At 37.3% G+C, this 26,921-nt stretch overlaps 1 protein-coding gene across 2 annotated transcripts in view; it reads right to left on the bottom strand.

Moving 5' to 3' along the window:
- LOC122810944 (prosaposin-like) overlaps positions 1-21,511 on the bottom strand; it is a 101,744-nt gene extending 80,233 nt beyond the window's left edge. For both annotated transcript variants that reach the window (XM_044082472.1, XM_044082473.1), the window contains exons 1-3: positions 21,461-21,511; positions 8,938-9,071; positions 5,694-5,786 (exon numbers count right to left, since the gene is read on the bottom strand). In XM_044082472.1, coding sequence (XP_043938407.1) covers positions 5,694-5,786; positions 8,938-9,071; positions 21,461-21,500 — 267 coding nt within the window. In that variant the 5' untranslated portion in view covers positions 21,501-21,511. The remainder of the gene's footprint in view (positions 1-5,693; positions 5,787-8,937; positions 9,072-21,460) is intronic.
- Between the last annotated feature and the right edge of the window lie 5,410 nt (positions 21,512-26,921).

Here is a 26,921-nt window from a genome sequence, read left to right as displayed (position 1 = left end):
AAAATATTTTCAATTTCTCCTGATGTCCTTGGTCTTTTTGAGTTTCTGGAGACAGCACAGTAATGAGATGCATGCCTCCATAGTTGTTACTATAGTTGTTAATTGCCTTCTTATGATGAGGAATCAGTCATTTTATTATAACCTGGTCAGATGCTCTACTGGTGCTTGTTTTCACTATACTGAAATGGTTGGTTCTTACAGTTAGGGCAGTACAGAGAAGACATGCTCTGGAATTAATTTCTTCTAAAGCTATCCTTGTCAGTCTGGGTTTACTCAGGGCACACTCAAGGGCTTTTTTCACAGTGTATCTGTTTTCACTAGTTGAAGCCATAAATTGAAAAGGTATAAGTTATCCCAGCTGTGTTTATGCTCATGACTATCTCTCACTCTATCATGATCGTGGCCAGTCTGTCAGTACTTGAAGACTGTCTAGACATGGTGCATAACTGGAGAAGCACTACTCAAGTAATCTTAACCTAAGCAAGGCTGAAACTTGTTGTTTCCATGCCATCTTAAATCTCTTCAACATCCCATCTCTTTCTGGCATTATAATGTATGGGGGTAACATGTTAGATGTTGTTTCTTGGAGTGTAGTCTTGGCATTATTATTGAGAATGAGCTGACATTCAAGGAAAATAAACAACCAGTGTTAAATGTTCTTTCTTTCATCTGGTGGTGGAGGAGATATTGCATAGATAAAACATATGATTTTTTTCAGATGATATTAGAAGGGTTATACATGCATTTGTCTCTTTGCAGCTGGACTGCTGTGATGCTGTCAACGTTGATGCCCTGGGCTATCTGCAGTAAGATACAGAATGATGATGCTTGCCTTCTGTAAGCACAAGTCACTTTGCATATATTAGTCTTGTGTTAAAAAGCCTGCACTTGATGCCAGTTGCCTACAGGATACATTATGATGCCCAGTTGCTAACATACCAACCCTACATTGCCTGGTTTTCTTTCACTTCAAGATATACAAGTTCTGTACAGTCACCTTGCTCCCTCTGCTCAACCTGCAAGAAGCTGCTTCTAATTGTGGACAAAGTTACTTTCATTTTGAGCCCAGGTATCTAGATTATATTCCTTTTCTGTTAAGGCAGTAGCCCACTGCGAATTATTTCAAGAAATCAATTAAGACTTACATTCATCATGAAGACTTTCTGAAGTAGATTCTTCTATCTAACTGATATTTATTTGGCTTCTCTACATTATAATGAAATGTAACTTGTCAGATATAATTCATCAGGTAACAATTCTTTGGATTTACAATTCCCAGGCAGTGCTTCCCATTGATTTAAAGGGGTATTAAGAACACTATTGCACCGGTAAATGCTCTCACCTCTTTCTAACTGGTTATCTTTCCCCTGCGCATGGCCACCCATGGAGTTAGCATATCTGGCTAAGGTGATGTGGAGGTTATGTTCTTCTCAAAGGAGTACAGGGGCTCTCACAATGCTTTATATCAACACATTCACCAATTTCCAGGAAATGATTTTTAAGTTTACAGTTATACAGAGCATACACAAGAGTTTAAGGGGGGGGGGGGCTGGTGAATGAAACAGTATCAGGAATCAAGATGGATTGTAGAGCTAACAGCTCATAGATGCCCAGGATGTCATTCCCCTTAAGCCAGCTTTAAAGAAAAGGTGGATAAATTATTGACATTTGATTGGTTGCAATTCACTATTCGAACTGTTTGAATTTTTTAGTAAATTGTCTGATGTAGGGCATCAGCCTGAAAGCACTTACACGCCAGTATTTTTGCTCTGTTTTTATGTCATTTTATGCTGTTTTAAGTGATTAAACCTTGGACTATACTACGTGGTGGTTGCTGCCATTTTATTGTTCATTTATTTAATTTCTCGACAGAGATACATCTGGTTGATTGAAGGAATTCAGAGAAAACTACTAGAAGGGAGTTCTGTTGGTTTACAGGCTTCGTAGAATATATTTACCATGAGAAATGTTCTCTTCAGCTACAGAAATATATTGAAATGATTGTAGAAAATTTATTTTTTTAAATTATAGTGAGAAATTGACACACAATATAATTTTGAGAAACTTTTCAGAAACTCAAAAAAATGGTAAGGGGAGGTGTCTACCTAAAAGTATCAAAAGACCACATCAGTGAAGACCATATCATAGGCACAACATCACCGAATACTCAAAACACCGAATGCTCAAAACATCGAACACCCAGAACTGCGAAAAATAACTCCGGGAAGAGAACCACTTGGCCACCATTGTGAACCTTGTCCTTTCCCCCACCGTAGTGCAAGCTCTGAGTTGGTATATTTAGGTAGGGTTGGGGGCTGCAGCCCCCCTCATCGAGGCAGTGGGGGTGGCAAAGCCCCCCCCCCAGTGGATTTTAATTGCTGCGTTTTTTGTTTTTTTTTTGTCCTGGTGGCCAAGTGGTTCTGTTCTCAGGATTAGTTTTCACAGTTCCAGGTTTTCAATGTTTTGGGACTCGGCAATGTTATCTCAATAATATGGTCTTCTCTGATGTGGTCTTTCTATACTTTGAAGAAGACCCAAGAGAACACCTTTTGTGGAAATGTGAAAGTGGTAAATAAATGCAACAAAGTGGTAACTTTCAATGTATACATAAATGAAACTGTCCACCAGTTGTCTGCTCAACATGACATGTTTAACAAAATACACTGGTCCAGGCAGCTTCAAAATGTTCCCTAAACCCACACCACTTAACTGTCCAGATTTTTGCAGAATGCCCAGATTTTTGCCTCATATTTTAGGTCTATTCCTCATAAAATTTGTAGTTTTCTGACAAATCACTGAGGGTTGAAATCAATAAATAATGACAGATATTTGAGTTTCAGACTTCATAACCTTCAGAAAATGCATATTAACACTAAACCTATTATTCTAGCAAGTTTCTAAGTTTATAAGAGTAATATTTAAAATCTGTCCCTGTTTTTGTGCCTTTGCCTCCTCACACTATTATTGTAGGCTTTGTCTAGATTTCTTGTGCTAAGAGGTTGAAAGGTTTGCCTAAACCACAGAAACTTCTCTATTACTTAAAAAGAATTGAATGCCTGGTGCACAGTGTAGTATTGTGTCATTAATCTTAAGAACATACAATGAATAACTATGTTTTGCAAAAGGACAATTTAAATCTGTTCCATTAAATGATATTCAACCACCCCATGAGTGGTTACCAGGTGAGTGCAAAAGGATAGAGAGCAAATGTCCAAACTGAAAAAAAATGATGGGTCTTTCAGTCTAAATGTCATGTCCCCACTTGTCGGTGAGCACATTTCAAGTTTTGCAGCTGCTGGATTTTTCTCACTTGTAGAAAAGGAAAGTAGTATTAAGCACTTTGTACAACGCGATCTACTGTCACCCAAACAATGGATGCATGCAATGATTAATTTTATTATAAAAACTTCTCCAAGATTTGGTTCAAGGCTTCCTTCTTAAAATAATATTACAATAAATTAAAACTTTTGCCAAAATTTAATGATAGATGTTTTTCTCAACAAATAATATATATATATATATATATATATATATATATATATATATATATATATATATATATATATATATATACAGACACACACACACACACACACATATATATATATATATATATATATATATATATATATATATATATATATAAATATGTATGAATGTATGAGTTCCTGACAAGTTACACATATGTGTATGCATATATATATATATATATATATATATATATATATATATATATATATATATATATATATATGGGTTCCTGACAAGTTGTTGGATGTAAACTTGCCAAACCCAGAAAACTGTCTGCAGAGCTGATAAAAAATCAGCTGTTCACTTGTGCTGACAGTTGCTTTGTGCAAGATCGCAGTACAGTGGGGATTGAGGAGTTTACCCTCTCCTCACTGTAGTATAATGATGGAGTTGGTATGTATAATTAGCAGGTGGGTGTGGAGAGGTGCAACCCCACACATAGAGGGTGCAAGGGGGGCTTGCCTCCCTGTAAAAAACAAGGTTTGTTCTTTTTTTCAATTGGCTGCTGATTGACAAGTTGTGTTCTATCAGTTGCCGTTCATTGAGTTGAAGTTGTGATGACCTGTCATAGAGCCATACATACACACAGACAGATTCACATAAAAAAAATCTGATTGTTTTTTGGGGAGTTCAATTTACAACACATCTACATCCCTGGGAAATTAGCGGCTGCTCTTTGACTTACCTGAAGCAAGGTAACTTGTTTCTGCACCAGTGAAGAAAATATATTGTAACATAGTTAAAATTTAGAAATGAGACACCTTTTTGTGATTGCAATTTGGAGAGATTAGTTTTTTTTCAGTAGATATCAAACAAGAGTATCACTTAAATTTTTATTTTGTTGAAGCTTGCCATAACACACTAATTAAAGGCTGAAGTTTTCTAACTGCTGACTTTTACAAACCATTTGGACAGGTCTTTAAGTAGTTGCTTCAAATGGCAACTCTCCTTCTACAGGTGCCAGACTGTAAATAGTGGCATAAGTCCCCACACAATAAATAAGAATTGTTCTCTTCCTATTTTTGTGATGAGCTGCCTTTTAAAGTCTGATGTTAACACTTGGTAAACATATTAACCATACTGTGACCATATTCTGCCCAGATCTCAAAGAAGCAGTACTGCAGCCAATTCTAGGTAAGGACCAATGGATAAGTAAGGTACGTAATTGACGCTACACTACATTGTGATAAGCACATGTGGCAGCTATGATGACCTACAGTAGTGCATGATGGATAATGGATACATGGAGCAGTCATATGATTAGTTCTAGCCCTGAGTGGATACATGAAACAGCCTTTAAATATAACACAGTGAAGAAATGCAAACAAAAAAATGAACCTAAAAATATTCCAAATGAGTAAAACCAGGCATGGAAGAACTAAAGGACCAATAAGGTAGAGAAAATAAAGTCCAAGAACACAAACACCCAAATGGCCCACCACGGCAATAAACAATTTAATAGACCCAAGGTAAAAGGATAAGCACTTTCGAGTATAACTTTTCTTCATATCCATGATAAAAAACTCTGCTATACTCCTCATTTAATTCTTTTAAAAGGAGTATAGTAGAATTTGTTTCCATGGATATGAAGAAGAGTTATACTCGAAAGTGCTTATCCTTTTACCTTTGGTCTAATAAAGTGTTTATTGCCATGGTGGACCATTTGGGTTTTTGTGTTCTTGAACATAAAAATATTAATGATTATAAATTGTGTAATAAAGGAGATGAAAATGTCTATGCTAAAATAAAAGCTTTCAAATTGCTGGAAAATAACTATTAGAGGTAGATCATGATCTCGTACATGAAGGCCAAAAAATGTGAATGGTACTAGCAATGGATCGATTATTTCTAGTGTAGAGGAAACAGATAATCACAACTAACAACAAATATTTCAGTGTGTCTGGCATGGTGGAGACTTGGGATGCTGACTTAAAGTCATTTTTAACTATATCTATAATATGTTTATCTCCAGGATCAATTTAATTATAGCAGGTGGTTATTCCTGAAATTATTTGTTTGAGTTCTAGTTTTGCTTCTACCACTCCATAGGTTTATCATACCTCTGTTATGTAATAGTGCATTTGTAACAAAGAGAATTAAGTAATATCTGACATTAGATTCATAATAAATTATGCAAGAGATCCTGATTTCTGTAGACTTACCAATGTGGTTGTGTTAGCCACTTTTTCCTTCAGCTTCTTTGTGATTTTAATACAAGGTTTACAGAGGAGATGTAGCTTCTCTTCTACAATATCCTACAACAGAAAACAAAGAGATAAAAAATAAATTATATGCGTATCTGCCTTTTACAATAGCTAGGACACTATTAGTTGTTGATCTAAGCTTTTGACCACTAACTTTGTATTATAAACCATCTTCGAATTAGAAAGAAAATAGGCTAGAAAAGTTTTTTCTTAGGAAAAAATGTTTATGTAAATAAATCAAGATTATGTGTTTTAGACTACAGTGCCAGAGAACATGGATTTATAAATATATTACATTATACCAAATAAGAGCCCCACCAATCTGCTTTTTAGTTTTCTGTTTTTACTTTCACCCACAAACTTTTCACATTTCTCTGTTTCCAGCACTTAAACATGTGCATAAAACACCTTTTAAAATGCATCCATTAATTTCTGAATCATGGGACTCAAACTCAAGCTCTCCAACCTACCAGGGTGGTGTCACTTCTGCTGGATCAACAATAGCCACTGGGCAAATAGGTGTTGAGTCTTCCTTAACAGCATTATCCCTACAGCTAGAGGTCTTGGAGTCAAGTCCCAAATAAAAACTAATATTATACTTTCACTTCTATGATTCAAACAGAGCCTAAGTAGAGAGCTTTGTGTGTGTGTGTGTGTGTGTGTGTGTGTGTGTGTGTGTGTGTGTGTGTGTGTGTGTGTGTGTGTGTGTGTGTCTGTGTGTGCGTGTGTGTGCGTGTGCATGTGTGTGTGTGTGTATGTGTGTGTGGGCATGTGTGCGTGTCTATGAGTGTGTGTGTGTGTGTGTGTGTGTGTGTGTGTGTGTGTGTGTGTGTGCGCATGCGTGCGTGTGCACGTGTGTGTGCGAGCACGTATCTGTATCTTTCAGTGTCTGTGTGTGCTTTTTGGTGAATGTCTGTGTCTTTGTGTAATTTGACCTTAATCACTAAGCTGTGGGGTTCCTAGCTAAAGAGAAGAGATAAGGCTCTAAAGACAAAACTCGCCATGTCCTTGTCCAGAGGCTTTTGTTAATCCAATGGCAGTGACACCAGCACAGTATGTTGATTGTCTTGGATTCAAATCCAGTGTTACCGGTTCACTTATGTAATTCGAGCATTGAATAAGAAGAGTGCATTGTCTATATTTATCTGTGCCTGTAACCTGTTTCATTATTTCTGTTCACCTCTACTAAACATATAGGGAGACAGCTATTTACATTTATCACATCTTTGTATTAAAAAACTTGCTTCTCTCTCTTTCCCATCTTACTTTATCCTTTTTCCATACCTTTCAACTGTCCAAAATTTCACAGAATGTCTAAATTTCTGCCTTATACATTTTGATCTGCTCTTCATAAAATGTGGATTTTGTGGATGTGTGTTTCTGGCAAAACACTGACTGGGAACTGCAGTCAATGACAGCCATTTCAGCTTCAGAATTCATAGCCTTCAGAAAATGTATGCTAAAGCAAATTGTCTTCTTCTAGCAATGTTCTAGGTTAATAAAAGCACTATCTAAAATTTGTTTCTAATTTCGGGTCTTTACCCCCCCCCCCCCATTATTTTTGGAATTGTTTAGAATTGTTGTGCTAAGAGATTGAGAGGTATGTGACATTTTGTTAAAAGGTTAAAGACTTTGTAGTTGTTCTTGCACTTATTTTTCCTCAGTAAGGTACATTATTGTCATTGTCATCCCTTTCTGTCTGTCATTTAGACTGAGAACAAATTAAGGTCATCTGTGTATGATTCCTGTTGCTGACACTACGCAGTTCTCCTAGTCCTTTAATGTGGTGCCACAACAAACAGTGTATGACTCACTTGAGAAAAGGACCCCACTACAGGCCTTGCCATTGATAAGTGCAATGCCAGCCTCAGTTTTTTAACAAGTGCAGCAATGCATGAAGTGCCATGATTATACTCCAAAACGGGTAAAAAGGAAAACTTGTTTAGCATTTCCCTAGCTGAGACCTGCACTAAACAGAGCTTAGGTTTGATTCAGATCCGTAGGAAGCTTATATAGCACCTGGTGCAGCCTCTTGACCTAGTGTATCTTAATTCTAAGCAAAGCAGCAAAATCATAAAAAAAATTTCTTCTCTATGAGTTGAAGACACATGCAAAAAAGCTTCTGCTGCAAATGTAACAAGCAGCTTGCTATAGCCACACATGTAAGACTTCAGCATTTCAGTGCATTTCAGATCACAAATACAGTATCATTTCTGAATGTTGACAGTACAATGCACGTCTATTGTTGGCCATCAAATGGACTACCCATTGAATGGATAAACATCAAACACTAAGCATCGAAAGATCCCTCACCGAACCTTCATTTCATTGACAGGGTAAGTAACTACTTGTTAAATACTTCCCCGTCTCACATGGAGTTTCAATCCCCTTTTCTCCAGTGTAGTGCGGTCTCGAAGTTGGTATATATAGCAAGGGTGGTATTGGGGGTGAAGCCCCCCACCTTGGTGGGTGTGAAACACTTTCATGTGTGAGATGGGGAAGTGTTAGACAAGTATTTACTTCCCCTTCTGAAGAAATGAAAGTTTCCTGAGTGAACTTTTGATGCTTATTGTTCAATGTTCAGCCACTCGGTGGTTAGCCAATTTGATGGTGAAGCATAGACCCCTACAATACCACCCCATCAGCAACTGCTGATCATGTTTAGTAAAACCTTGCCCCCAGAGCAGCTGCCCCCCTTCGCCTACTTTAGGTAAGGTTCTGGGGTAATTAAAACCTTGTTAAGGAACTGTTAAGATCAGATATCACACCAGGGATTAACAGTAGATAGTGCTGACTGGCAAAGAAAGGAAGGAAGCAGAAGGTCAAATGGCTTTTGAAAACTGTTAGAACTTCACTATGCCCCATTTATAATCAGAAAGTATGGCAGAAGGAAGCATTTAACAGCTTTTAAAAGCTGTTTTACCTTCAACTAGAGGAGCATGTCATTTCTGCCTGCTGCACCTCTGGACTGTCCCTGATTATACTAAAATGTCCCTGAAAATGTCTGATATATTTGCCTGTCCCTTGTAAATTTTTGATGTTCTGATAAATCACTGAGGGTTACTGTCATTAATAATGTCAGAAATTAGAGGTTTTTTTTGCTGATTATTGTTTGGAAAATTCATATCAGTGTAAAACCCGGTGTTATATTAACTTTTTAAGTGAGTTAAAGTGATATTTAAAAACTGTCAGTCACCACTACCTGTCCAGATGTTTGCCACACATACTGAGTGCAGTATGACACTTTTCCACATGCAGCTGCAGTTTCAAGATCATAGCACCAGACTTCTTGTCCCTTGGAGCACAGATTCTGTGTTATTGCATTGCTTGTCACCGCTGCAAAAAAAAAATGTAAACCAGCATTATACAACCTGGACATCAATGATGCAAGAACAGGTAACAGCAAAGTTGCTAACATAGAATTGCAGACAGATGGTTCTTAATATCTTGCTCATTTGGAATTATTAGCAAGAGCATCATTTGAAGTTTACATTTGCTGTATTAACATATAGTCCCCCATCACTAGTAGTACTCAATGGATACATGTAGTTGAAAACAAAATATGGAGGATTGTATTAAAGGCTGATACATGTACAATTCACCATGGCCTCCTGTAGAGCCTTAAATGCCTTCCAGTCTCAAGTTGGACTTCTTTTCTCTTAAGAACTTTACTATTTAAAATAAGGTAGCTAATTTAGCTCCAATCACTGATAGTTACCCTTTCAGAAATAGCCACAATGGGAACCTTATCTTTGCCCAACCTCATTCCAAAATAAAAAGCTATGGGATACAGAACTAGGGCTTGCCTTATGGAACCATCTCCCGAATGAAATATGAAAGCAGCAAACCTATACTATTGCGATAATGGTTGAGTAGACAAATCTCATATGCCAAAAATGCATTTGCACACTTCAATTTGATGTTCTCATCTGAATTTAAATTTATATATTTTATATTGTATAAAAGTGCATAGTTAAATACATTATCACATTTTTGTTCGACATTGTCTTACCTTCTACTCTGTATTGTGTGCTTTCTTGCATTCTACTGTATTAATGAATGCTTGTAATGTATTCTGCCTATGTGTATAGGATTTTCTTTTGTTATGCTATGCATGCTTCCTCTAGTAGCTTATGTTATAGCTGAAAAAGGGTTAACAGACAAGACCACCATGCCCTTCAAGAATAATATTCCTCAAGCTGACCACATTTTTATAACCATTTTTTCATACATGGTTCAATGTAATTGTATTTGTGCATGACTTTGATGGAGAAGTTACATGGTGACTAGCTATGATAATCCAACAAACTCAACAAACTATTGACTGTCTTCTGTTATCATAAGTTGTATAACAGTACATGGAATCTCACGAAGCCTGTATGTACCAGAAACAGTGGGCTGCAAAAGTGTATTATTTTAGTTTTATTTACTTAATTTATGTATACCTGCATGGCTCTGTTGTTTCAAGAAACACGTTTGGTGTTTTGATTTTCACTCAATACGTGTTTCGCTATTTTTGTACATCGTTCTTTATATGTCGATGTACTTGTATTCGCTCTTTAGAGCTTTTGGCTTTATAATATAGACCCGAATAGCCTTTGTTGTTACTGTCCTAGATCTATTTACGTACCTGTACTTCCGTGATGTTAATTGTCTGACTCAGTTCTACCAGCAGCCAGTTATGGCACACTTTTAGCACCTGACACAGACTTATATTGTGCTCTTGCTTGCAAATGGCATGTATGCTCTGTCCCTGCTCATGTGCATGTCTCTGTCACACCACCATGCCAGTTAACATGCACTGTGGGGACTTGCTGCAGCTTGACCCATTCATGGGAATATGCAAATCATTTTCTAAAGACTTTAATTGCAGCTGCTTCATACATATGCTTGATAGTACATTTGATTGGGTTTTTTGCTCTTCTATACAGATGTTTGCATCATGGCATGGACTAATGTGGGCCATCACAGATCACAGATCACTGAAAGAAACATCATCTCAATGACAAGATGGAGATCTCCAAAAGCAGATTCAAAGGATCAAGGCCCTGGATGCCCATAGGAAGGAGGGTCAGTTTCAAATACTAGCAGCCTAGTGATCTAGGGAGCTTCAGTGGTCACTGGTGCATGGTAAGTTTAGCATCAGTAGCGAGTTACCAGTTATCATGCTAGCAAGTTGAACCTTCCACATCCAAGCCTCAGTCTGATGTAGGAGTCATGTTACAATCTCATGGAGGAGTCATGCTACAATCTGATGTAAGATTCATGTTACAATCTGATGGAGGAGTCATGCTACAATCTGATGTAGGAGTCATGTTACAATCTGATGTAGGAGTCATGTTACAATCTGATGGAGGAGTCATGTTACAATCTGATGTAGGAGTCATGTTACAATCTGATGTAAGATTCATGTTACAATCCGATGGAGGAGTCATGTTACAATCTGATGTAGGAGTCATGTTACAATCTGATGGAGGAGTCATGTTACAATCTGATGTAGGAGTCATGTTACAATCTGATGGAGGAGTCATGCTACAATCTGATGTAGGAGTCATGTTACAATCTGATGTAGGAGTCATGTTACAATCTGATGGAGGAGTCATGTTACAATCTGATGTAGGAGTCATGTTACAATCTGATGTAAGATTCATGTTACAATCCGATGGAGGAGTCATGTTACAATACGATGTAGGAGTCATGTTACAATCTGATGGAGGAGTCATGTTACAATCTGATGTAGGAGTCATGTTACAATCTGATGGAGGAGTCATGTTATAATGGAGCACACCCTTTTTTTCTCTGATTTGGCTTTGGACTCCCTGGAAAGTGATATCTAACAACTCCTTCTCCCTGACTACAGTTGCAGGGAGCCATTATAGTAGCAATAACTCAAACAAGGTTCTATTTTGGTAATGCTGCCTGCTGTTCCTCTTGTGGAAGGGTGCATCCTAGCTCCACAATCTTCTCCTCATCATCACACAAAAGTGCTACTATCTGGGCGACAAAGTAAGGTCAGATTGCAGTTTACAGTGAGGCCCAAAAGTGTTATGAAGAGAAAGATAAGTAGACAGGAATAATGGAGGGCAGGACATGGTGACTACAGAAGTATAGATATAGGATGGTGAAGGGGATATGGTGGAGGAAAATGAAAAGCACTTCATGTGATCTAGCACATCATTCCCCCCAGAGCTTTTCTGCAACCATTGCTTTAAGTTTTATACATTGTGAAACTTACTTACATTTTGATGCTTTCATACATGCATTATGAACTTTTCTGTCTTTCTTGGACTGCCTGTGTCTGGCATGTTGTGGGCAGAAGCACAGGGTTTATGCATGTTTACACCTATGTAATGTGCAATACATCTCCTTATAGCTTACATGTATACATTTCTTGTCTGCCTTTTAATACATTTCTGTAACCATGCATTTTTGTATACATATGGAAGACTTTTATTGTACAATTTACTTCTTCCTTACATGCAGTGGTCCCACTAAAATGGGATACTTTGCAAGGATACTACGAAATATGTAAATCATTTCATGGTAGATTTATTATCCTGTAAAGTGGATAAACACATCATCATCATGTGTGTGCTTATGGAACCGCTTTTTGTGTGCTGAATGATATGTGTGCATGACACTGCTGTTGCCTGCATTCAGGTGTCACGGCCTTACATATCTTATGTCACATGACTGTCAAGCTGAAGTCTTTTCATTCTGGTCTTATTGTGGTAGAGATGTATATCACTTTGCTCTTATAAACATGCTTCCTTTATATATCCTTTGCCCTACTTATACATTATTTCCTGAATGGCTGCAGACATGATTTAACAAATGCAGAAATGCATTCTGCATGGTTGCTGTATAGCTGCCAGTATGAATCTGTACCATAGTTGTATCTGCCTACACAGCTGTTTGTGGCTTTTAGCAGAACATGGTCTTTCAGTCACAGATATGCTCATGTACGGCTTTGCTGGTTGTGGTTACTGTCCTAGAACTGTACTGCTGGCAAAACTGCCATACCTTCATATATAGTACATACTTGTTTGTGCACTTTGTATGACATGGTAAACTAATTGTGTGCAACATCTATCTGTAATATGATTGCACATTGTATGTACTTTTGAAGTATTCAAATTTTTATTGCCTCCATGGTGGTGGCGGTGGGTACTGCACTTTTTGAATAATTGTTTCCTTGGTTATTTTCCACAGTTCTGCTAGCATTAATCTGCCTGCAGTGTGCGCTTGTGTTTCTGAATATGACTGCATTTCTTCAGAGGATGTTGAGTGGATTACAGGGATGTCAGTCCTTGACAAATATTAGGCAACAGACTGAATGGCAAATACTCTTTATGACAAACAGTATCTATAAGTATATTATGTCATGTTATAACAAAATCGATGCCTGTGGAAAGGTTGTTAATGAGAGATGATTAGCAAGTTTTGTTCAGCAGCATATTGCACAGGATGATTGCATGAGCTGCTAATGAGCTCCATTCTCTAGTCTTGGGTTTGATTCGCTCTGTGCAGTGTTCATTTGACCAAAGTGTGACACTAAGCAAGTTATTTAACTGGCGAGTGCACCCTTGTCATCACTGTGGTCTCTAGAAAGAAAAGGGTGGGCCAATAGGGTTTACCTGGTTAATATATAAGTAAAAAAAGGACAGAGGAAGGTCATATATCCAACATGGTTATAATCTTCTTAAGATGGAATGGAAGACTATAGCAGCATTTTTTAATAATATCAACATTCCAATAAACCATCTACAAAACTAGACTATAAGGGATGGGCAGTGGTGAAAATCAGGAAAATTATTTTGTTACAGCTTACAGTCAGCTGGCAAATACTGTTTTATCTGTTCCTGCACATGGACCCACCATGTAGCACAAAAAGAGAATAAATAAATATATTTCTGGTGCTGATTAGAATAACATCTTCAGTTTTGTTTCTCATTCCCTATAATAATAATAATTTTTATTATTATTATTATTATTATTATTATTATTATTATTATTGTTAAGGAGTGCCATTCACTTCAAGCAAGACTCATTGTGTTAATGGATGGATCCCTCTAAGACCCACGGATTACTCCTATGCTATGCTTAGGTTGTTATTGGAGCATATATGGTCACCTATCTGTAACAAAGTACATTTTTTTTACTCTTACTGATGACTTTAAGCTTGGTTCCACATGTATAATGGCCATTTTTGATACCTCATTATTCTGATGTGCCAACTGTCTGCTGCTGGGATCCAGGATTTTCAACTAATTCTGTAGTATGTACAGAACACTGCTTGCAAACGACTATGCTTTTTTCTACAGCACAGTGTTTTCAGTGGACTGGCTCTTGGCACAATGAGTAGGACTTTCATGGGTGCAACGTTTGTGCTAAACTATGCAAATGTTTTGTAGGCTCCTTTCTATTAAACATCATGCCACCTTTACTCATGATGTACATTTGCTGATGTGGTATATATATCTCAGTGACTGGTGTTGGTAGATGGAGATGGAGAATTTTCACGTCTGAAAACTGTTTGATAGATGTGGTTGGGAGGTTAGCATAATGATTAAGGTGTGTTCCATGCAGACACAAGATTCAGAGTTTGATTCTGACATAGAGTAATTGGCAAGACTTAAAATGACTTAAAAGGGCAAATTAGCCTGGCACTAATCTATAGGAAAGTTTTTGGAAGTCATATCAGAAATATGACACTATGCATGTTAAATGTACTGAGAAAAAAAGACAGCCTGGCCATACTCTCATATCCCAATTATATAAAAAATGTTAAACTAACAAACTGTGTTATTCCACCAGCTGCCATATCCACCACCCCCACCAGGGGCTTATCTATTCTCACAGGTAAGATTTCCAAGTAGAAAGATATTCAGGCACATCAAGTGAAAAGGCTGTCGTGATGATATTCCAGTAAGAGCTTCAATGTCACAGTGTCTCAGTACATACAACATGATTTGTACACTGCAGAATATATAAGTACTTGGGCAACAAACCCCACTGGCTTTAGAATGAAGTTTCTGAAGAATAATAAAATATTATGCTAATAAGTCTGGGCCCGGATAAATGACTGAAAGCATTAGTGTACCAGGACTTAACGTGGTGTTTCAGAAGGAAGCACTTGGTATGCTACTCCACAGAGAGGCTCTTGATAAATCTATAAAATGGAAGTTGGCAATGTCTGATGTGGGCACCTTTCAGATTTTAAGATGCTAATATTAACATTTCCTATGCACTTAATTATAATTGCCAGTATCAGAAATTAAATAAATAATCAATAAATCATCAGTAGTTTCAGTTATATATAGTATAACTTGCTCCTTATTCCTTCTTTATATTGAACATGCATCAATATATGTTTAAAGTTAGAGTGAAAGAGCATTTTTGAGCAATGGTTAAGAATACTTTATTTATAGAGATCAACACTATCCCTTCCAGTTGTGGGTCCACCTCTAAAGGTCAAAGATCCAGTTAATTGACTTGCAAAGCATCAAGACCAAATGAGCGAAAGTCCGATTACTTGAAAGCTTACTAATGAAACCCAGAACATCGAACAATACAAGTGAGCAGAAGTCCAGTCTTCACGTAAAGGAACAGTTCTCTGACTAAAGACAGCATGCAGTAAATCACTATCACCAGTTAGAAATGGAGATTGTGGTACAGTGAGAATCGGGAACTTTACCCTTTTCTCACTGTAGTGTGATCTCAGAGTTGGTATATAAAATTTAGGGGGGTGGGAGTGCAGGGGGTTGCCTCCCTGCAAAACCACTGATAGAGATTTACTGTAGGCTGTGTTTAATCAGAGAGCTGTTCTTTTAAGTTGAGACTGGACTTTGGCTCAGTTGTACAATGGCCTTAAGCTCAATGCCAAAAAAATGTGTCATTATGCCCTATGGGAAAACCCGGTTCCCATGAATTGGTAGTCCACTGAACGCAGAAGGCGTTATAAGAGATCTGGGAACACAGGTTGACAGCAACCTCTCCTTCGACCACCACATTGCCACTGTGGTCAGAAAGTCCTTCTATGTGGCTCATCTCATTACTAAGGGTTTTGCATTTGGGAAGAAAGAGGTCATTGTCTCCCTCTACTGTTCCCTCATTAGGCCAATCATTGAGTACAATGCCCCATCTGGCATGTACCACACTAGATACCCATAACAACTGGAGAGGCCACGAATGTACCTCACTAACAGGATCCTAGGCCTTAACACTTGTCCTATATGGACAGACTCAAAAAACTCCAACTCTGTCTCATATTGCCTACTTAGAGGCGATCTGTGCTTGACTTACAAAGCCATGGCTAAGCCAGTTCTGTTAGAAATGCTACATCTAAAGAAATCCCAATCCCTCTACACCACATGATCCAGAGACCTCAACCTCATTACCACAATCAACAGAACGTACTGGAGGGATAGGTTCATAACCCAGAGACTGCCCATGCTATGGAATAGACTTCCCATACATGTCAAGCAGAGCACCTTGCTGACCCTCTTCAAGAGAAATCTTGATGAGTAGATGGGAAATAGAAAATTCACCCTGGGGATAACTCCAGTGGCTCTACTCAACAGAGGCACTGGGAACTAAGGTCTGGTGGCACGATGCCAAGGTAATCCTATGGCTAGGCTTGTAAAGTCCTCAGGGCCATTAACCTAGTACACACCTATGAACTTATGTATAGTTTGATGTTCTGGGTTTTGTTATTGCAAGCTTTCAAGTAAGTGGACTTTTGTTGATTTGGTCTTGATGTTTTGCAAGTTGATTATATGGGTCTTCCATCTTTGATGTAGATCCATATATATATATGTATATATATATATATATATATATATATATATATATATATATATATATATATATATATATATATATATGTACACACACATATATATATATATATATATATATATATATATATATATATATATATATATATCAAGAGAGAGAGAGTGCAGTAATGGATTGCTGATGTAGAATTAAATAAGAAATATACACTGGAAAAGTTCAGTAACTTAGTGTTTCCTGTGGTAAATAAAGTTATATGGATGTTATGATCAAGCTGCTGAAAGAAAAGTACTTTGGAGATTAGGAAGAATAAGCAACTGTAAACCGAAGTAAGAGTCAGAAGAAAGTCAGAGAGTAGAAAGAGACATTTTCCTTTACTGTAATAGGAGATGGAGATCACACCTTGCACAGATTACAACTCAAGCATTTTCTCTTGAGATATCAATTCTTACAACAAGGAGGCATCCATCTTCCTCCTCCAAAGATAAGAATGAGTTTAGAAAGAAAGTTATATGCAAATGTAAATACAAAATATGAGTGACTCAGTATATTTTTTTCTTAAACTACTAATGACCCAGGTTTTGAGATGCACTAAATAATGTCTGTAAAGAGTTTAATACAAATAAAAGAAGGGTTCTCTGGTATAACTATTCTCCACAAAACCTTTTGCATCCAAGAACAGGGCTATCAAATTGATTCTGAGAAATTACTTTAGAATAAAAAATGGAAGAGTAAAATATATTTCAAATCAGGTGTTATACAATAGAATTAAAACTTGGGGGTAAATATGCTTGTCATCTGAAAATGATGCTTTCTAGTGGAAAACTATGGCATATTAAAAAGCAATGTATCTGATGAAGGTACTCACTGTGTAAAGGGATATATTAGGAGAAATTGACATTAATATTTGCAGTAAATTTGGTAGGGATGGATTTTGGGGGTTATTTAGTACTGGAGATGAAAAGGGGAAGTAGAAAGGGATGACAAGAAAATAAATAATGGATGTAACTGAAATAAAATTGCTAAACTGTATAAAAAAAGAAGAATTTTAGCAAGGAGGAAGACAAGAAGAATAAAACAATAAAGTCAATAGGTAGAGAAAGTAAAACTGGAAGCAAAGCAAAAATTAGTGATGGATTGATTGAGATACTTATGGTTGTGGGGTAAGAACTAACAGAGGACAGTGTGAGTGAAAGGATGTGGAAAAAGGCAAAAAAATCAACACAATTTTATTAAAAAACAAATGTGAAAATTCATTCATTCATTCTTCCTTTCTTTCATTGATTAATTCTTTCAATCGTTCATTAAATCATCTATTCTTCCATTTTCTGATTCCTTGCTTTATCCTATTCTGGGTTGCAGGGGAGTTGGCATCAGGGCATGGAAGAACCAAACTGCACTTGAATGTTTATGTTGTATATATTCTAGTATACTATTACAATAAATGTGGAATCGGTTTATATTGTACCACACTTATTGTAGCACAATGAGCTATTCAGTTCAGGTGTGAGGTTCGATAGGCATGAACAAGATAAACTGTTTGTGCTTCAAATAACAGAGCTTATAAATCTCCTTAACATGTACACAGTTAACTTGGTGCACTTTAAGCCTGTAGCCATACATTTTAGTACTGGCAGTGCACAAGACATGATATTGTTCTTAACCCAACAAAGTCTAGTCTTTTGAACAATCAAAAAAAATCCTCATTTGAATAGTATGCTAACTTCATTTATTTTGCATCACTAATGCAAGTAATGAAATATACTTCGAAAACATCATGGAATCAGATGCTGCAGAAATACTTGTCCTTACTCCATTATCATATCAGTGTCCCTCTCTGGCTGAATATGTACAACCCCTCTTCTACCTTCAAGGCTGAAAGCACTCCTGACTCTGGCTCAGAAGCTTTCTCTATAATGTTGGGATTCACTCACATAACAGTCCTTCTGATAATGGCCCTCAAACACACAGTGTCATAGCCTTTTGAAATGTGTGTTCCAGATGATAATGCCAGTGCACCATTCCCTTTGTTATCTTTGTACCTTTCTGCATTCAGACAGTGAAGGATAAAGTAGCATACCTCCTGATCAATGAAACAAGAAAGACTATTGCAATAAATACCGTATTATCCAGATTACATTATGCACTTCGTATCATAGCTCCCTCCACCTTGCACATAGCACTAACTTACTACAAGCCACTGAAAACAAAATTGTCAGATTTATTCACTTACTTGAGCCCACTCTCAGGTTTATTCACTTACTTGAGTCCACTGTCAGGTTTATTCACTTGAGCCCAATGAACATCATTATTTAACTTTAAGAAAGCAAAAAGTGGTCACCACACTAAGACCTACTTTCAACTTAATGCATTGACCTTTACATTTTTGCGTAAACAATGCAAACCACTCATAGCACAAGCTATGATGCAAGAAGACATGATGCCACACAATTCATAAGACCTAACTTTACCTGAGACTACAGAGAAAAATCCTTCTGTAAATCAGCCCCTGCTTCATGGGATAAAATGCCCAATGAACTAAGAACTCTAAATAACCTCATACTATTTAGGAAAAAGCTTAAAGCCCATTTGATAAGGGACTTATTTGTCACAGAGTGTCAGGTGTAGTATATGACAGAAGAATGCCAAAGAATCTGAGCTGAAAAGTTAGGTCCTCAAAACAGTGGTGCGACCAGTACTATTGTCTGGTATGGAAACCTGGGCAGTAAATGCAGATCAGTTGAGGAAGCCAGAGATGAAGGAGCTAAAGTGCCTGAGATGGGTGGTAGGGTGCACACTGTGGGACAGATAAAGAAATGAGGACATAAGAGAGAAGCCAAAGTAGCTCCAACTGAAGAAAAGAACAAAGAGAACAGATTAATGGTGTTTTGGGCACATGTGCAGAAAAACAGAAGACAATCTGGTAAAAAAGATTTGGGACAGTCAGGAAGAACACAATAGAAAACAAGAGCATCTTTGTGTGACAGTCAGGCATGAGTATCGAAGAAAGCAGGAGAGTGGCACTGAGCAGATAGAGAGGACGACAGTTGACACGACACCCAAACCCATTAGAAAATGAGAAAAAGGGGGGTTGATGATGATGATGATGATGATGATGACATTGTGATTGCTTCATAGATGCAGAATACGATAGTAAGCATCCTCTTCCCTGATATGTGCATGTCAACACTTCTGACGTACTAGATAAAGCTGTTACTGTTGTACTCAGTGCCTGACTGGTTTAGTTTGAGTGTTGTGCTACACATGAACTGAGACATTTCTGTGGTGAGCTTTACAACAACCATTCTTTCAACAATAATGCTGACTAAAGCAAACTGCATGGTAAGTGCTCTTGATAAATGTACATTTCCTTGTTTTTACTGACTGCTTTAATTACCACACTACTACTCAACAATGGCAGTATATTTATCATGTCAAAGAAACCTGGTATTGATGTTCATTTACAATGCTTCTTTCTTTAGTGACATATATATTCTGCTGCACTTTATATACATTTATGGTATTGTCCTTGCCATGTGGTCTGCATCACAGCTTAACTGCTCCTTGGGCCAGTCTTTCTACTGTGTTAACAAATGTAAAATGAATAAATAAACTGAGTGTGCCCACTCCATTCACTGCTATCAGGCCTCATGAAAGAAACTACTGAAAATATCTCTCTACTGTGCTATACATTATGTTTGTAAATCAGGTGCCAAGCATTCAGCATTTCCAAGGCAATCACTGCTACAAAAACGTTCTAGAAATGTTATTTTGTATTCTTTGCTAAAACGTTTAGCATTAATTAAGATAACTTGAAATGTCATGATAACTTCTGTCCAGTACATGTTTTTACCCTGTATCACTTTAAAAAGGAGATCAGAAAAAGGAAACAGTGAAAGACAATGATTCTCATTGAATTAGTACACTCCAAACAACATGAAGTTATGAACCTGCATCATGCTGAATATGGCTACGCTGATTCATATATGACTAATTTAGAACTAAAATACCAAATTATATAAAATGCTTCTAAAACTAGTGCATAACACACTTTACTTCTGGCAGTGCATTTACTACAACGTTTTGCTAATGGGGTGACACTTTTGAGGATGAGAGTACACTTTATGTTCAGAAATATGTAAGGGGTACGCATTTTAACCTCTGTGAATAAATCATATCATCACTCTGTCCCAGTGTTACAGTATGAAATGTTCTCAGTCACCAAGCTTAGCTTGGACATGAGAACTAGGTCTATTAAGGGTTTATGTAAAGAAATGCATTATTGAATATGTATTTTACAAAAAGTACAATGTACACTAATGATTTGATTCCCTCAGGTTGTTCAGCAGAGCATAGAATTAGAATACTATTTAAATACATTTAAATATATTTAAATATATTTAATTGCACTTAATTAGTTACTTACTCAGAGTTGATTGTATTAATTGATTTAACAAGCTGCAATTTATGTTTATTACAAGGACTATTTAAAGCAGGGTATTTTCTTGTGGTGAATATCTTGAAAAAACCTGACAGTGTTTCAGGCGAAAGCGCTTGACAGATTTCACGTTTTGTTTGTCTTTTTAGTGGTTAATAAAGCACTTTGTGGAAGTGACGTCTGGATTATTTGGTCTTCATCCTTCTACCTTGTTTTGTGGACCTTTTGGGACTTAGTTCATGCTTTTTTAGCTACAAGCCTGCGATATTAAACCAACTTACTATAAGGGGTGTTGCCAACACACTGGAGAACCTTATTGGTATACAGTAAACTGTGCTGGCATTAGCAACTGATACATAAAGAACAATCCAAAACCAAAACATGGAGCCTAACACATAAAACCTATCCATGCTGCATTATTAGCCATCTAATTTTCTGTGCTGTAAACAGACCATGAAATGGTATGAATTAAATCAATCAAGTGCCTCACCTGGAATGATGCAGAGAAGAAGAAGATAGAATGTCGCCATGGCTGATCTGACTGTTGTCACTGTTTTTGTACCTATGGACACCAGCCTCTTTTATAGTAGTGAAACAAATGTTTTAGGGGCTGGACATCACAAAATCACACAATTATTGGACAAAGTATCACAAAGAAGCAAACAGGAAAGGGTATGTGGTTACACGTGAGAATTCCTGTCTATTGTTATCATCACAGCTTTTGTTTACAGCTATCATATTACTAACACATTTTTTTTTATTTTGTAAGAAAGAAACAGTCACCCACACCCTTGACTCATTAACTACAAATTCATACATTTATAATATAACATTTGAACCTTAAAAATAGACCTACTTCAAAGCAATAACTAGTTTATTTCTACAGGACTAGTTTTTTGACTGCCTGTTCTGTCTTTGTGTTGCTTCCACAGTCATGTATAGGTTCATACCTTCATAGGTAAGTACTAGGCTACCTGCCCTTGCAGACCATTTTAAACCTAGCCAAATTTCCCTTCAAATGTGAGAATCAAACCCTATACCTTGAGGTAAACACCTTAAACTGTTATGCCAACTCCCAGCCAAAAGAAAAGGCATGGAGAGTATAATGGATTTGAATTGTGCACCTTTGACACAAGGCACTCTTCCATTAGCCACTTGCACTAACTGAGTTGAGTGACCATAAGTTATATTGGATCTTTGTATAATTGTACAGTGATGCTGCTTTATGGTCTTAGGCTCATCTCATCATCACTAAGTTCTGTAGCTTTATCATTTATGATATATGGATAATAAAGTTACTCTCACTGAAATAAATTTAAAACAACAAATGAAAAGGCAATCATTTTGAAAACTGACAAAAAAAATTAAGCTGTCCTAGGGGGAGCTCAGAGTTAGCTTTCATGAAAAGCAGTGGCACAATGATACATGCACTATTATTCACACAATTATTAGCACTTAATTAAAGTGCTATGCTATTACTCCTTCATCAAGTTGCTTTCTCGTTATTATCTTACTTTTCACCCTTTAGCTAATTACTCACTATTTTCCAACTAATTACAATTAAAGCTCCTTTGCTGTTCCTTTTTTACTACCCTGTCCCCCTTAAACCGACTACCGTGAACTAGATTTCTTTTCCACAACAGCTATCCCCCACGTCAGTCTTTCCTCCTGCTGTTATCATGTATCCATATTCATACTTCTGTCCCCTTACTGACTACAAATCCCAACCGTCACTTCTTGTTTAGTATGCACTAGAGCACAGTGACCTGTGTATTCTCAGTAGAATTTCCTGCTAAACACTCTAGTCTTTCCCAAACTTACTGATTGTTTTTGGAGGCTCCTTCTTTCAGAATTAGGCTCAACCCACTCTGTTCAGAACATCCCCACCACCAAAAATTTCCCAAACCCAAAGCTCAGAAGCCTCAACTTTTACATTCAGTTTCAAACTGTACTCTATCCTTAAATTCCCTTCTCCTCTCAGGTAACATACACCCTAACCCCAGACCAATCTCAAACTCTACCAATTCTAGCCTTTCATCCCAGCCCTCCTCCGTATTCCCTAAATCTCCCAACAAAGAACTCTCACTTTTCTCACTTAATGTCCATAGTATAATGAATAAAGTAAGTGAATTCCAGGCATGAATGGCCAATCACTCTCCGGACATAATTACTGCAACAAAAACTTGGCTCAAACCACATATCTCTGACTCCATTTTTCTCCGCCCTGGCTATAGCATCCTTCACTTGGATCACCCTCACAAAAAAGGAGAAGTAATTGCCATCCTCTCTGACCAACACCTTAACCTGATTCCAATAACAAATCCTCCCCCTCACTCCACCCTGCTGAAATGCTAGTAGCTAACTGTATGACAAACAACTATAAGACTGTTACTATAGCCACTATCTATATTCCCCCTGTTAACAACAACCCGCTCTTAGAACAATCCCTTGCCTGGCTGTTCAATAACATAACAAATAAAATTGCTCTACTAGGAGATGTCAACATCAGTTGGTCATCTCAATCATCTAAATCACCTAACTCCTCCATTAATCTTCACAGCTTTTCCCAGCTCATCTCTGCATCCACTTACTTCAACAAGACAACTATCTCAGCTACTATCATAGACTGGATTTTAGTGTTCAATCCCAACTTCTACCACCACCCAGAAACTCATTTTGACTCTGTCATTGATCATTCTCCTATTAGTATAAAAAAACACCACCACCCCCATCTATACAAGCCTTAGAAACTCAAGGAATTCCATAACCTCTCCAACTTCCACCCTGAAGTATCCAACAATCAGCTCTCTGCCATCAGCTGGTCTATCCTATCCCATCTGCTCCTAGATGAAGCAGTTCTTAAATTCAACTCCATATTTCTTAACATACTAAACTCCCTTGCCCCCTCCTCAAAGTTAGAGTAAAATCTCTTAATTCCCCCTGGCTAACCCTGACTACAAGACCTCTCATGCAGAAGAGAGATAAAGTTTAGAACCTCTGGACCAAAACTAAATTACATACCCACCTACAAACCTACAAAGAACTTTCTAACCTCTGTAAAAAAAAGGTCCACATTTGCAAAATAAAATTTGCCTGAAACCACAAATTGCATATAAACATAATCCCAAAAAGCTTTGGAGCACCATCAACCATATCTTCCACCCTGGTCACCCCAGCACTCTTAACCCATGGTCCAAAAATACCACCCTAGAAACTGTGGGTTCCTATTGCATGATCGCAGATGCATTTTGTCGAATGCGTCTTGATAGAAACTAAAAAAACGAAACAGCAAAATAGCGAAGTAGCTCTTCAGTGAATTCTTTCCCTGAAAAAGAATTTGCTTGGCCGCTTTCATTACTTTGCCATTTTCGGCACTGTAGTGCGATCTCAGAATTAGTATATTGAAGTAGGGGGTTGGGGGGGCAAAGTCCCCCACATTATGTAATGTTTTAAAGTTTTTTATTTTTTTTTTTATTTTGGAACAGCAAGTTTTTTCCCTTGGGAAAAAAATCGCTGTTCTGAGGTTTTGACATTGTAAGCTTTTGCTTATGTGGGGTCGATTAATTATCATTTGCTTTTGTAAGGGTGCGATATTATAATATAGACCTGAAACTGCTTGCCTACTCAATTCATACTTTATAGATACCATCAGCAAGCTTATCCCCGACTCAAACTCTACCAACTCCACCTACCTCCCCTCTAACTCTAATCAAAACAACTCCTTACCTCTCAAACATCTACCTACCAACAACGTTAAACACCGACTCAACAAACTTAAACTCTGCTCCCCCCTCAGTGGATAACCTCCCTCCCCTCTTCCTCAAACTTGTTGCAAACTCCATAGCTCTTCCAGTTTCAATTCTTATCAACCATTCTATATCTGAATCCATTGTTCCCTCTATAGGGAAACAGTTCTTTACTATTCCCATTCATAAAGACAGTAACTCTACAGAACTCACCAACTACCGCCGCATAGCAATATTTTCCCCTCTATCAAAAATACTCAAAAATCTATACACAAACAAATCAATGACCATCATCTCTTAAAAAAAGAAAATCAGGTGCCAAGCATTCAGCATTTCCAAGGTAATCACTGCTACAAAAAAGTTCTAGAAATGTTATTTTGTATTCTTTCCTGAAACGTTTAGCATTAATTAAGATAACTTGAAATGTCATGATAACTTCTGTCCAGTACATGTTTTTACCCTGTATCACTTTAAAAAGGAGATCAAAAAAGGAAACAGTGAAAGACAATGATTTTCATTGAATTAGTACACTCCAAACAACATGAAGTTATGAACCTGCACCATGCTGAATATGGTTACGCTGATTCATATATGACTAATTTAGAACTAAAATACCAAATTATATAAAATGCTTCTAAAACTAGTGCATAACACACTTTACTTTGGGCAGTGCATTTGCTAGAACGTTTTCCTAAAGGGGTGACACTTTTGAGGATGAGAGAACACTTTATGTTCAGAAATATGTAAGGGGTACGCATTTTAACCTCTGTGAATAAATCATATCATCACTCTGTCCCAGTGTTACAGTATGAAATGTTCTCAGTCACCAAGCTTAGCTACAAGCCTGCGATATTAAACCAACTTACTATAAGGGGTGTTGCCAACACACTGGAGAACCTTCTTGGTATACAGTAAACTGTGCTGCCATCAGCAACTGATACATAAAGAACAATCGAAAACCAAAACATGGAGCCTAACACATAAAACCTATCCATGCTGCACTATTAGCCATCTAATTTTCTGTGCTGTAAACAGACCATGAAGTGGTATGAATTAAATCAATCAAGTGCCTCACCTGGAATGATGCAGAGAAGAAGAAGATAGAATGTCGCCATGGCTGATCTGACTGTTGTCACTGTTTTTGTACCTATGGACACCAGCCTCTTTTATAGTAGTGAAACAAATGTTTTAGGGGCTGGACATCACAAAATCACACAATTATTGGACAAAGTATCACAAAGAAGCAAACAGGAAAGGGTGTGTGGTTACACTTGAGAATTCATGTCTATTGTTATCATCACAGCTTTTGTTTACAGCTATCATATTGCTAACACATTTTTTTTAATTTGTAAGAAAGAAACAGTCACCCACACCCTTGACTCATTAACTACAAAATCATACATTTATAATATAACATTTGAACCTTAAAAATAGACCTACTTCAAAGCAATAACTAGTTTATTTCTACAGGACTAGTTTTTTGACTGCCTGTTCTGTCTTTGTGTTGCTTCCACAGTCATGTATAGGTTCATACCTTCATAGGTAAGTACTAGGCTACCTGCCCTTACAGACCAATTTAAGCCTAGCCAAATTTCCCTTCAAATGTGAGAATCAAACCCTATACCTTGAGGTAAACACCTTAAACTGTTATGCCAACTCTCAGCCAAAAGAAAAGGCATAGCGAGTATAATGGATTTGAATTGTGCACCTTTGACACAAGGCACTCTTCCATTAGCCACTTGCACTAACTGAGGTGAGTGACCATAAGTTATATTGGATCTTTGTATCATTGTACAGTGATGCTGCTTTATGGTCTTGGGCTCATCTCATCATCACTAAGTTCTGTAGCTTTATCATTTATGATATATGGATAATAAAGTTACTCTCACTGAAATAAATTTAAAACAACAAATGAAAAGGCAATCATTTTGAAAACTGACAAAAAAAATTAAGCTGTCCTAGGGGGAGCTCAGAGTTAGCTTTCATGAAAAGCAGTGGCGCAATGATACATGCACTATTATTCACACAATTATTAGCACTTAATTAAAGTGCTATGCTATTACTCCTTCATCAAGTTGCTTTCTCGTTATTATCTTACTTTTCGCCCTTTAGCTAATTACTCACTATTTTCCAACTTATTACAATTACAGCTCCTTTGCTGTTCCTTTTTTACTACCCTGTCCCCCTTAAACCGACTACCGTGAA

Source organism: Protopterus annectens, chromosome 9.part0, assembly GCF_019279795.1.
Source record: "Protopterus annectens isolate FY-2018-M chromosome 9.part0, PAN1.0, whole genome shotgun sequence".
NCBI classification, from domain to species: domain Eukaryota; kingdom Metazoa; phylum Chordata; order Ceratodontiformes; family Protopteridae; genus Protopterus; species Protopterus annectens.
Note: the sequence above shows the minus strand (reverse complement) of the source record. Positions and strands in the feature narration are given on the sequence as shown.